Below are 12,285 nucleotides of genomic sequence, written 5' to 3' on the forward strand. Positions count from 1 at the left end.
GAAGAACAGTGTGAGCCTGTTCCCAGTGTGCGCATGCGCAGAGCTGCCAGAAGGCAAGAACAATTAAGGAAAAAAAGGGTGACTCAGGAGTAAGGCTTGGAGTTGATTGGCCCCTCCCATAAGACATAAAAGAGGAGCAAACGGACGTGAGGCTTTGCAGGAAGCAATTAGTTCATATAGTCAATTCAAGCTCTGAGAAGTCGGTTTGACTCTGTGCTCCGTTTGGCCTTGTAAAACTAATTGGCAAGTAGGTCTCTGGCAGCGTTTCAAGGGAGATAAAGGTGGGTGCTTATCAACATTATTTTATTTATTTTTTTTTTTAATTTTTATTTATTTTTATATGCCGCCCTTCTCCGGAGACCCAGGGCGGCTTACAATGCGTTAAGCAATAGCCTTCATACTTTTGTATATTTTATACAAAGTCAGCTTATTGCCCCCACAAACTGGGTCCTCATTTTACCCACCTTAGAAAGGATGGAAGGCTGAGCCGACCTTGAGCCTGGTGAGAATTGAACTCACAGTAATTGCAGGCAGCTGGATGTTAAATGCTGCCTTAGTAGGAGGCATTAGCCTCCTACGCCACTCAGGCTCCTCCTGTCATTACCCTGAACAACTGTGTCAACTCGAGCAGACATCTGTCAGAATCTACACAGACTGTTTGTGAATCATTACATCTCAATAAAAGAGGTTTTTTGGGACTAAAATTGTGATTTATGCTTTCTCAGGAAGCCTAGGTCAGAACAATTTACCTCAGATGTTAACTCATGCCCTTGTAACCTCTACTTTTAGACTACTGTAACAAACTCTACATGGGGCTGGCCCTGAAGAGCATTTGGAAACTTCCAACGGGTACAGAATGAGGCTGCATGAATAGCAATAATATTTAGGCTGCCCAATAGTACTTTACAGCACTCTCTGGTTTATAATGTCAGCATATTGCCTCCAATAATCCGGGTCCTCATTTTACTGACCTCGGAAGGATGGAAGGCTGGAAACTTTGAGCCACATCAGGATCGAACTCCTGGCTGTGTTGTGACCCCGACTCCCGATCCTGTCCTAACAGAGGAAGAGGACTCAGAAGGTGATGGGGAGGAACCGACAAAGCCTCCCTCTCCAGGACTCTCCTCTCTGGCAATGCCTCAGGTTCCATCCGAAGGCCAAGAGGAACAGCCTGGGATATGCCAGGAGGAAAGCATATTGGAACAAAAACAGATAGGGAGCGAGGATGATGAATTGGCTTGATCCCAGGCAGCGTCGGAGGGAGAAGCGTGCGCAGCAACGAAAGAGGCGTGGGAGGGCCAGAGACTGAACTGAGTCACTGAGCCACACCCCACAAGGAATAAAAGTGGGTGTGATTGCTCTTCAGGCTTTGTGACAGTCAAAGTTAAAAACCTGAGAGTCACATCGCGTTACCTGAAATCTGGCTTGTACATATTTGGATTGGATTGGATTGGCTAACTCTTGCTTCGTGGATTACTTTTTGCTACTGGACCGGACTGAAGATAAACTCTCTCTTGCTTACTGTGAGTGAAAACTGTCTTGGCAGGCATTTCGCAGTTTACTGCCAAAACCCTTATCTGCAAGGGATTCTAGTCTGATTGCATAATACAATCTTGGCAGGTGTGCCTGGTTGTGTGTTTGCCTGTGTGGGGAAGGGGGGACAGAACAGGCTGGGGGAAGAATTAGCCTGCAATACTGCCTTCCAATCACTGTACCACCAGGGTGGGAAACGGTGACAGATATACGGTATACATAACAGCACTTCTCTGTGAGCTGCATTGGTTACTGGTGTCTTTCCGGATGCAATTCAAGGTGTTGTTGTCACTTTTACCGGGGTACCTGAGGGATTACCTTTTTCCAAAAGTCTCTACCTGTCCAACTTGATCTAGCAGAATGGACAACCTGTAGATCCCGTCAGCTAACGAGTGTTGGCTGTGAGGACCAGAAGATGGCCTTTTCCTGAAGTGGGCCCTGCTCTGTGGAATATTCTCCCCTTGCATATTGGAACGGTTCAACCTTGTTAGCCAAACCCGGTTATGTTCTGGAATGCGTGAATGAATCAAGGATCTGGTTTCTTAGCTGTATTGCTAACTGGCCAAGCATCTCGTCTGCTATGTACATATTTAGTTTGGATGTTTTCATTGTTTTTTTTTTCATTGTTTTGAAATGTTTTAACTGTAATGTATTTTTTGAATTGTAAGCTGCCCAGGGTCATTGACTGAGATGGGCAGCTACAGAAATTGACTGATTGACTGACTCACTAAACAAACAAACAAACAAACACATGTGAATATAGTGGAAGAAATGTTCCAAGAGAATCCACATCCACAAATGCATTAAAAAAATAAGCTATTTTATATTTCTGCTACCCATCCAAACCCATTTTTATGCTTCCAAATGAAGGGATAAAACTACCGAACTGTTAAAAAGCATTAATTTGAATATTGTTTATGTACTCAATTCTTACCCCGCGTATATTCAGAATCCTACATCTCCTTCCCTGCGTTGCAAACAGCCTTCTCTTTACAGAATAACGTTGGCATTTCTTAAATATTCTCATACTTGGCTATCCTAGAAAGGTCTCCGAAATATTTTTAGCTGCTTGCCCTATGCCAACAAAAGATGCAATTAATTCCTTTAATGACCACACAAAAACATTATTAATAAGATCGTCTAGTTGCTATGAACATGCTGCAAGCAAAACGATGGCTGGAGTCAGAACTTCGGCGAAAGAAATTTGGAGGAGGAAAATTCGGACTCCTCCTATCCCCAAGAGGTTTGACTGTTCTGCATCGCATTGGTAAGAGGTTCCCCTTTCATTCATCGGGGGATATTTTTTATAGGTCGTAGGTGGCTACGGGGAGCAGGAGAGAATGAGCCTCTCTTTCCATGGATGTCCTTAACTGATCCGAGGCGAAATCAGTGTGTCTCAGTTAACTGCTACAAAGGGAACGGCGAATATTTCAGAAGGTTATATTCTGCAACACCCCTTGGTTAATTTTCTTAATCCAAAAGAAAACTTTGTATTTTTCTCTTGGTTGAAAAGGAGTCTTTCCCATCCACCAATGGGGAGCATACTAGCATTTGAAACCTGTGATGACTCAGGGCGTGGCACGAAGGCAACACAGCCAGAGAACCGGTATGAGTTCCTTTATTGGCACCAACTTTGCATCCAACGTCCCATTTAGTCTCTGGCCTGGAGAAAAACTCTCTCACAAACCTGCAGCAGCTTCTGTCCGCAGATACTCCAGTCCAAACGCTATAAGCAGAATGACTGCAAATCAATCACTCCGGCAAGGCAAGATAATGCATCCCAAAAGCGAAGAATTCACGGCAATAATTCCAGCCAGGCAAGATAAACACACAGAAGCACGACTATAGTTCAAACAGTCAGGAGGAATGCCAGGAATGCAGGCCCCACTCTCAACACTAGATGAATTCAGTGTTTGTTCCTGACAAATGCCCCTCCCAACTGCCTCTCCTTTAAACTCCATCCCCAGGTGTGCCTTGTGAAGGGAATGGGAGCCCTTTCCTTCCTTGTAAGCCACACAACCCACAATGCTCTCTTCTGCGTTCTTCCCTGCGCGCCCTAGGATGAGGAGGGGATGGGACTTGGTCTTCAACTGAACCCCCTCTCCCTTGTTCTACCTCTCCCCTGCTCTGCCCAGCCTGACTTTGCCCTTCCCCAATTTCCTCCACAGCCAACGGAGCCACTCTCCCATTCTCTGTCAGCTGTTCGTCTTGTCTCAGATTCAGACTCTGACAGGGGCATGACAAAACCCGTTTGTCGGACCCGAAATGACACAATTCACCACAGCCAATCCACCATGGCTAACTTGTTGTGGCGAACTCACTACAGCTAACCAACATTCTTCTGGAAAGAGAGTTAAGATCCAGAAAGAGTCAGTGATGGACTAGAGATTAATTAGTGGACTATCGCAGGTAAAATAAGCTTTGTATACAGTCAATCCTTGACTTACAACTGCATTTGAGCCCAAAATTTCCATCATCAAACAAATTAGCTGTTAAGTGAGTTTTACCCCATTTTACGACCTTTCTTGCCATGATTAAGCAAATCACTGCAGTTGTTAAGTTAGTAACGTGGTTTAAAGTGAATCTGGCTTCCCTGTTGACTTTGTTTGTGAGAAGGTCACAAAAAATGATCACGTGATCTCAGGACACTGCAACTGTCATAAATACGTGCCAGTTGCCAAGCATCCAAATTTTAATCATGTGACTTCGGGGATGCTGCAATGATCATGTGAAAAACTCATAAGTTACTATTTTCAGTGCCCTTGTAACTTAGAATGATCCCTAAACAAATGATTGGAAGTCAAAGAATATCTATATTACAGAGTGAAAGCTTCACACAATTCACTCCAAAATACCTTGAGAAATAAACCAGGAACTCTTCTCAACATCTTCTTTTACAATAGATAAAAACTCAAAAACCAGAAAGGGACCAGATAGATTTCATGGAACAAAATGACTTCCCTTTACCATTTCTGCAAAATGATGTTTTAAGAAGACATCGTTAATGGCTGCCCAACAACAAAATATTTCCTTAACACCAAAGGTTTGGCAACAGCCAAGTCTGAAGCTTTTCCAGAAATTCTGTGAAATATTTTTGTTAACTTGGCATGAAGCAGCACAGGGTAACTTGAATTTTACGCATAATTTTTAGGGATTGTAGAGGGTATACATGGCTCAGAATTGGATTTTTCAGAATTTGGTTTTCAGTTCTATGTATTTCCTTACCTACCTAAGTAGCCAGATCTAATATTGTTCTAATATTTATTTCATTAATATTTTGTCCTGTGTTTATAAGTGTGTGTGTGCATGCAGACTCTCATGCATTTAGGAAGGAAGGAAGGAAGGAAGGAAGGAAGGAAGGAAGGAAGGAAGGAAGGAAGGAAGGAAGGAAGGAAGGAAGGAAGGAAGGCAGATAGACAGATAAAATAGATATATATAGAGAGAGGAGAGAGAGTGAAAGAGAGAGAGAAAGGAGATGGATGGATGGATGGATGGATGGATGGATGGATGGATAGATAGATAGAAATAGCACTTATATACTGCTTCAAAGTGTTTTACAACTCTCTCTAAGCGATTTACTGAGCCATCATCTTGCCCCCAGCAATCTGGGTCCTGATTTTACCCACCTCCGAAGGATGGAAGGCTGAGCCAACCTTGAACCGGTCAGAATCGAACTGCCGAACTGCTAGTAGCTGGCAGTCAGCAGAACTAGCCTGTAGTACTGTATTCTAACCACTGCGCCACCACGGCTCATAATAGATAGATAGATAGATAGATAGATAGATAGATAGATAGATAGATAGATAGATAGAAAGAAAGAATAGGTAGAAGGGGAAGGATGGATGGATAGATAGATAGATAGTTAGATAGAAAGAATAGGTAGAAGGGGAAGGATGGATGGGTGGATAGATAGATAGAACAGATAGAGGGGGAAGGATGGATGGATGGATGGATGGACGGACGGACAGGTAAATGATAGATGATAGATAGATATACACATACATATAAACACAAAAACATATAATAACTATAATAACACTTTTATAATAATAGTGTTTTGTGCGCCTCTGGCACTTAGTCATGACCACGGAGACGTCTTCGGACAGCGCTGGCTCTTCGACTTTGAAACGGAGATGAGCACCGCCCCTTAGAGTCGGAAACGACTAGCACATATGTGCGAGGGGAACCTTTACCTTTACCTTTAGGGATAGGTAGTTGCACAGAGATCTCCTTAAAACAGATTACCCGGACTCTTCCCAATTCAGGCCTGGGTGTAAAACTGAGACCAAGCCAGGTGTGAAATCCAGCAGGTTCTGACAGGTTCTGGAGAACCGGTAGCGGAAATTTTGAGTAGTTCGGAGAACCGGCAAATACCACCTCTGGCTGGCCCCAGAGTGGGGTGGGAATGGAGATTTTGCAGTATCCTTCCCCTGGAGGTGAGGGAATGGAGATTTTGCAGTATCCTTCCCCTGGAGGTGAGGGAATGGAGATTTTGCAGTATCCTTTCCCCGGAGTGGGGTGGGAATGGAGAGTTTATAATATCCTTCCCCTGCCACGCCCACCAAACCACGCCCACCTAGCAGCTTCTGCCAACCTAGCAGTTCGAAAGCAGGTAAAAAATGCAAGTAGAAAAAATAGGGACCACCTTTGGTGAGAAGGTAACAGCGTTCCATGCGCTTTTGGCGTTTAGTCATGCCGGCTACATGACCACGGAGACATCTTCGGACAGCGCTGGCTCTTCGGCTTTGAAACGGAGATGAGCACCGCCCCCTAGAGTCGGGAACAACTAGTACATACGTGTGAGGGGAACCTTTACCTTTACCTAATGAAGTGAGGGATACCTCTATAGTTTAGGTATGCCTTAAACTAGTCACAATATTGGTTGAAAACAAAGATTGCCGAAGATTCTCAAATTCCCTGAAACAGTTTGTCTTGCTCCCTTGTGCAAATTAGTTTCACACATTTGGCTCTCGGTCCACCCAAAAATTAGTTCTCCTTGCATTCTATTAATATTCGCAGACTGCTTCATGAAATTGATCTATATTTATGTAACGCATTTCCTGTTATAACCGTTCAAAATTATGATAATCCCCAACCAAAGAGGCAGGGGGAGATGTTCTCCAATTGAATTTGTGGCTTGAGAATTATAGTACTTAAAAGCCCAAGTTAGGAAGCTGGTTTATTCTATTCCTCCCAATTTTAAGCAACTGTTTTCATTTAGAGCCACTTAAAGGTTCAAAAGCATCATTTAAATAAGATGAATGACATTGTGACCAGTGGTGGGTTCCTCCCGGTTCGGTCCGGTTCGGCCGAGCCGGTAGCGGTGACAATATGATGTCACCGAACTGGTTCTCCCCCCCCCGCCCTCCCCCCCCACCCCCCACGTTATTCTTACCTTTTATTTGGTCCCACCCCCAATCTATTGCTGCCTCCTGAGTCCCAGCTGATGGCTAGAGGGAAAAAAAACCTTGATAGTACAGTGGTTTAGTGCACCCTGTTATTAACACAGCTGCCTGCAATTTCTGCTGGTTCGAATCTCTCCAAGGCTCAAGGTTGACTCAGCCTTCCATCCTTTCTAAGGTAGGTGAAATGAGGACCCAGTTTGTGGGGGCAATAAGCTGACTTTGTATAAATATACAAAAGAATGAAGGCTAATGCATTGTAAGCCGCCCTGAGTCTCCGGAGAAGGGCGGCATATAAATCAAATTAAAAAAAAAAAACAAAAAACTCTTGCCGCGGGGCTTCAAAGGACCGTCCTACAGCTGATCAGTGTTAAAAGCAAACAAATGAGTCGGGTCGTAAGTGCGAGGACTGGTCGTAAGTGCGAGGACCTTCCAGAAATGACTCTGACCAGCTAGCCACGCCCACCTAATCACATGACCTCCAAGCCACACCCACAAAATAAGCCACGCCCACAGAACCGGTAGTAAAAAAAATTAGAACCCACCCCTGATTGTGACATAGTATGTCGGGCAGGAGATGAATGTAATTTCAAAGAAAATATGGAAGCATCAATCTGATTTACAGGGCTAAAAAGATCATTTGATGAGACACTTCTTGCTATTGTCATAAATGCTGTGATTATGTGGTTAGGTATTCACTAATATCCTTTATCAACTTGGCAAAACAATACATGAAGATACAGTAGGACCTTGGTACTCAACTGCTTACCTACCTTAGAAAGGATGGAAGGCTGAGTCAACCTTGAGCCTGGCAAGATTCGAACTTACTTTAATTGCAGACAGCTGATGTTAAATTACAGTGCCTTTGTCTGCAGAGCTATCCAGGCTCTGCAGACAATTTCTGTTGTTAAGGAGCACATTTATTGAGTTTTGCCCCATTTTACGACCTTTTTTTTTTTACTACAGTTACTACAGTTAAGGGAATTACTGCAGCTGATACAATTTAATAACCCGGTTGTTAAATGAATTTAGCTTCCCCCATTGATTTTTGCTCATCCAAAGGTTGCAAAAGGGGATCACGTGACCTTGTGACACAGCAACGGTCGTAAGTGTGAGCCAATTGCCAAACATCTGAATTTTGATCACATGATCATGGGTATGCTACAAAGGTCGTAAGTGTGAAAAGCAGTTGTAAGTCACATTTTTCAGTACCGTTGTAAGTGGGAATGGTCACTAAGTGAACTGTTTTAAGTGGAAGACTACCTGTATAAGCAAGAAGCTGGATGCAAGCCTACAGGATGTAAGCTTTGATTCTGTTGGAAATGTCAAGTGACCTCTGTCCTTGATGAAACTCGACATACCAGCTTCTTCTCTGGTAACATTGTATTGCTAACTAGGGCATACAAAACCTTTGCCAGACCAATTCTTGAATACAGCTTGTCTGCCTGGAACCCACATTGTATATTGGACATTAACACGATTGAGCGGGTCACAGAGGTATTTCTTGAGAAGAGTCCTTCACTCCTCTACTCACAATAGAATTCCCTATGCCTCCAGGCTTGAAATTTTGGGCTTGGACAATCTGGAACTGCGCCGCCTGCGGTCTGATCTAAGCATAGTAGACAAGATTGTCTGCTACAACGTCCTACCTGTCTACGACTTCTTCAGCTTCAACCACAATAATACACGGGCAAACAATCAATAGAAACTCAAGGTAAACCACTTCAAACTCGATTGTAGAAAATACGACTTCAGCAACAGAATGGTCAATGCCTGGAATGCTCTACCCAGCTCCGTTGTTACATCCTCAAACCCTCACAGCTTCAACCTTAAACTGTCTACTGTGGAGCTCACCCCATTCCTAAGAGGTCTGTAAAGGGGGCGTGCATAAGCGCACCAGTGTGCCTACCGTCCCTGTCCTACTGTCCCCCTTTATCTGTATTTACTTCCTTTGTTCATGTTTATATTCATACCTATACTTGTTATCTTGTACATGTTTGATAAACAAATTAAGAAAAAATACTAGCATAGTATTTCATATCTGTGCAAGCTTCTGACCAATGTTTGCCAGATAATTCAAAGGATGCTAGGCCACCTACCCAACCAAGCCATCCAGCAATTCTAAGCAAGTTTTGAGCTAACTCGTCTCATGATTTCTCTCCAGCTCCAAAATTGGACCACTCTTGTCTTCAAGCTGCCACTTACCCTTTTCTGCTCCTTGATGTAGTCCATCAGTTCTTCCCTCGTTTGCTTCACAGCTTCTTCTACAGCTCTCTCACTTTTCCTTTGTTCTTCTAGGATTGCTGCTTTCACCATTTCCTAATATTTTAACATATAGATAGATAGATAGATAGATAGATAGATAGATAGATAGATAGATAGATAGATAGGGAGAGGGAGAGAGAGGGGGGGGATTGTTATTGGGATAACAATGTACTTATTTTGCTTCAACGTTTTCAGGACCGCACAGGCTACCTCAGTTTTTCTCCACCCCATGAATACCTCCTTCAACACAGGGCTACTTCAGATTCTATATAAGACACTGAGCTTGTCGACTGAAACGTCGGCAGTTCAGCAGTTCGAATCCCTAGTGCCGCATAACGGGGTGAGCTCCCGTTACTTGTCCCAGCTTCTGCCAACCTAGCAGTTTGAAAGCATGTAAAAAATGCAAGTAGAAAAATAGGGACCATCTTGGTGGGAAGGTAACAGCGTTCCATGCGCCTTTGGCGTTTAGTCATGCAGGCCACATGATCACGGAGATATCTTTGGACAGCGCTGGCTCTTCGGCTTTGAAACAGAGATGAGCACCGCCCCCTAGCTCCGGTGTCTCTTTGTCCCCTTGGAAAGAGCCCCTTCCTCCTGGGACTCCTGACTACATTCCATCACACACACAAAAACCCTCCTTGTTTAGCACCAGGGAAATCAGGAGATCCAGGCAGTTCAGACAGGTATAAAGATTTATTGTAAGCTTCCTACAAGAATCTGAACTACTAACAGTCAAAGACATTTGGTGGTAAATAAGGAATTCACAGTGGGCTGGACTTAGATGTCTTGTGGGTGTGAAGGGACTCGTGGCTGATGATGCATTTCATCCCTCTCTTGGGCTTAGCCTGATCATCTCCTACACTCCTCCACCTTAATAGGATAGGATAGGATAGGATAGGATAGGATAGGATAGGATAGGATAGGATAGGATAGGATAGGGGGAGGGGAGGGGAGGGGAGGGGAGGGGAGGGGAGAGGAGAGGAGAGGAGAGGAGAGGAGAGGAGAGGAGAGGAGAGGAGAGGAGAGAAGAGAAGAGAAGAGAAGAGAAGAGAAGAGAAGAGAAGAGTTGGAAGGGACCTTGGAGGTCTTCTAGTCCAACCCCCTGCTTAGGCAGGAACCCTATATCATTTTAGACAAATGGTTATCCACTCTCTTCTTAAAAACTTCCAGTGTTGGAGCATTTGCAACTTCTGCATTTGCAAATTTTTCCACTGATTCATTGTTCTCACTGTCAGGAAATTTCTCCTTGGTTCTAAATTGCTTCTCTCCTTGATTAGTTTCCACCCATTGCTTCTTGTCCTGCCCTCAGGTGCTTTGGAAAATAGCTTGACTCCCTCTTCTTTGTGGCAGCCCCTGAGATATTGGAGCACTGCTATCATGTCTCCCTTAGTCCTTCTTTTCATTAAACTAGACATACTAGTTCCTGCAACTGTTCTTCCTATGTTTTAGCCTTTAGTCCCCTAATCATCTTTGTTGCTCTTTTATTAGCGTTTTCTGCAAGCAGACGCATTCACAGAGGAGACAAAAGATTTGGGGCATGCTAGAATGTCATTTGGGGGATGATGATGTATGAGTTATATCTCCATGGCTTTTAAGGGACACCCATGCATGGAACTGCTCCTACTGAGAACTTGAGACAGGGCAGACAGGTGCTATGAGATCTACTTGCAACATTCAGGCCTTTGTGTGTCTTAAGGAAGCCACTGCCATTGTATAGAAGAGAGACTAATAGGAGAAAAAAAATCTATAGAAGCCTAGAGATCAGTTTGCAGAGCGTAAATGGAATTGTCTAAGAATCATTTATTCAAGGAGAGTACTGCCCTTACAATGGGACACAGTGGCTCAGTGGCTAAGACACTGAGCTTGTCGATCGAAAGGTTGGCAGTTCAGCGGTTCGAATCCCTAGTGGCGCATAATGGGGTGAGGTCTAGTTACTTGTCCCAGCTTCTGCCAACCTAGCAGTTCGAAAGCACTTAAAAAAGGCAAGTAGAAAAATAGGGACCACCTTTGGTGGGAAGGTAACAGCATTCCGTGCACCTTTGGCATTTAGTCATGCCTGCTACGTGACCACGGAGACGTCTTTGGACAACGCTGGCTCTTCGGCTTTGAAACGGAGATGAGCACCGCCCCCTAGAGTTAGGAATGGCTAGCACATGTGCGAGGGGAACCTTTACCTTTTATTTATTTATTTATTTTTATTTATTTATTTATTAAATTTCTATACCGCCCTTCTCCCGAAGGACTCAGGGCGGTGAACAGCCAGAAGATAAAAACACAGAAATACAAAAATTTAAAATGAATTAAAAACGAATTAAATAATTTGGCTGAATTTAAAATACCACATAATTTAAACAGATTAAAATTTGTAGTTAAAATTAATATTTAAAAGGGGAGAAGATTTAGGTAAGGGGAGTAAAGATTTACCTTTACTCCCCTTACAGAACTCCCAAAGATGAGAGTTCATCTTTCTTTTTTTCAAAAGGCAAGTGTTTCTTGGTTGTTGTTTTTTTTCCCCCGTTGAACAGATTTTGTTTCTCACCCAAGAAGGTTCTTCAGAATTCATTCTTCTGAAGCTTCTTGGATGAGAAGTGAAAGGGGGGAAAAAAACTCCCCAAGAAAGTCCCAGTTGCCTTTTGGAAAAAGCAAAGGACAACTTTTGGAAAAGTTGCCCTTTGGGACAATGACGACCTGGATGGTTGAGAATCTCCATAGACATTTCCCCTTAAAGGAAAAAACAAAACAAAGCACAGGTTAGACACCACAGCCCACAAGAGGGAACAAAGAAAATGCAGTCGTGGTTGAACCATCACGCAACCACCTGCCCAATGTTTGTAAAGCTCCTGGGTTTGTTCTAATTCCTGTAATCGCTGGGATTTCTTGACCATGATTACCACAAGAATAAAGGCTCTTTTAGTCCAGGATCGTGCGCATACATATTGATTGTTTCTTAAATGCAGTGCAAGCAGTTTGCAAGATAAATGGGAAAATTCACCAGTGAGGTCATAAGGCTGCAAAACAAAAGAAACGTGTGAAGAAACGGGATCAGCGGGAAAGCTGAAAATCTGGGCTCTAAGCTGCAAAGGAG

At 43.6% G+C, this 12,285-nt stretch overlaps 1 protein-coding gene across 1 annotated transcript in view; it reads right to left on the reverse strand.

Annotated features, from left to right (window-relative positions):
• CCDC91 (coiled-coil domain containing 91) overlaps positions 1 to 12,285 on the reverse strand; it is a 121,972-nt gene that overhangs the window by 20,082 nt on the left and 89,605 nt on the right. The window contains exon 11 of the mRNA XM_070947337.1: positions 9,141 to 9,254. Within this exon, the coding sequence (XP_070803438.1) occupies positions 9,141 to 9,254 (114 nt within the window). The remainder of the gene's footprint in view (positions 1 to 9,140; positions 9,255 to 12,285) is intronic.

The sequence above is a fragment of the Pituophis catenifer genome, unplaced genomic scaffold, assembly GCF_029215685.1.
Source record: "Pituophis catenifer annectens isolate HBS135680 unplaced genomic scaffold, rPitCat1.0.hap2 SCAF_7, whole genome shotgun sequence".
Taxonomy (NCBI): domain Eukaryota; kingdom Metazoa; phylum Chordata; class Lepidosauria; order Squamata; family Colubridae; genus Pituophis; species Pituophis catenifer.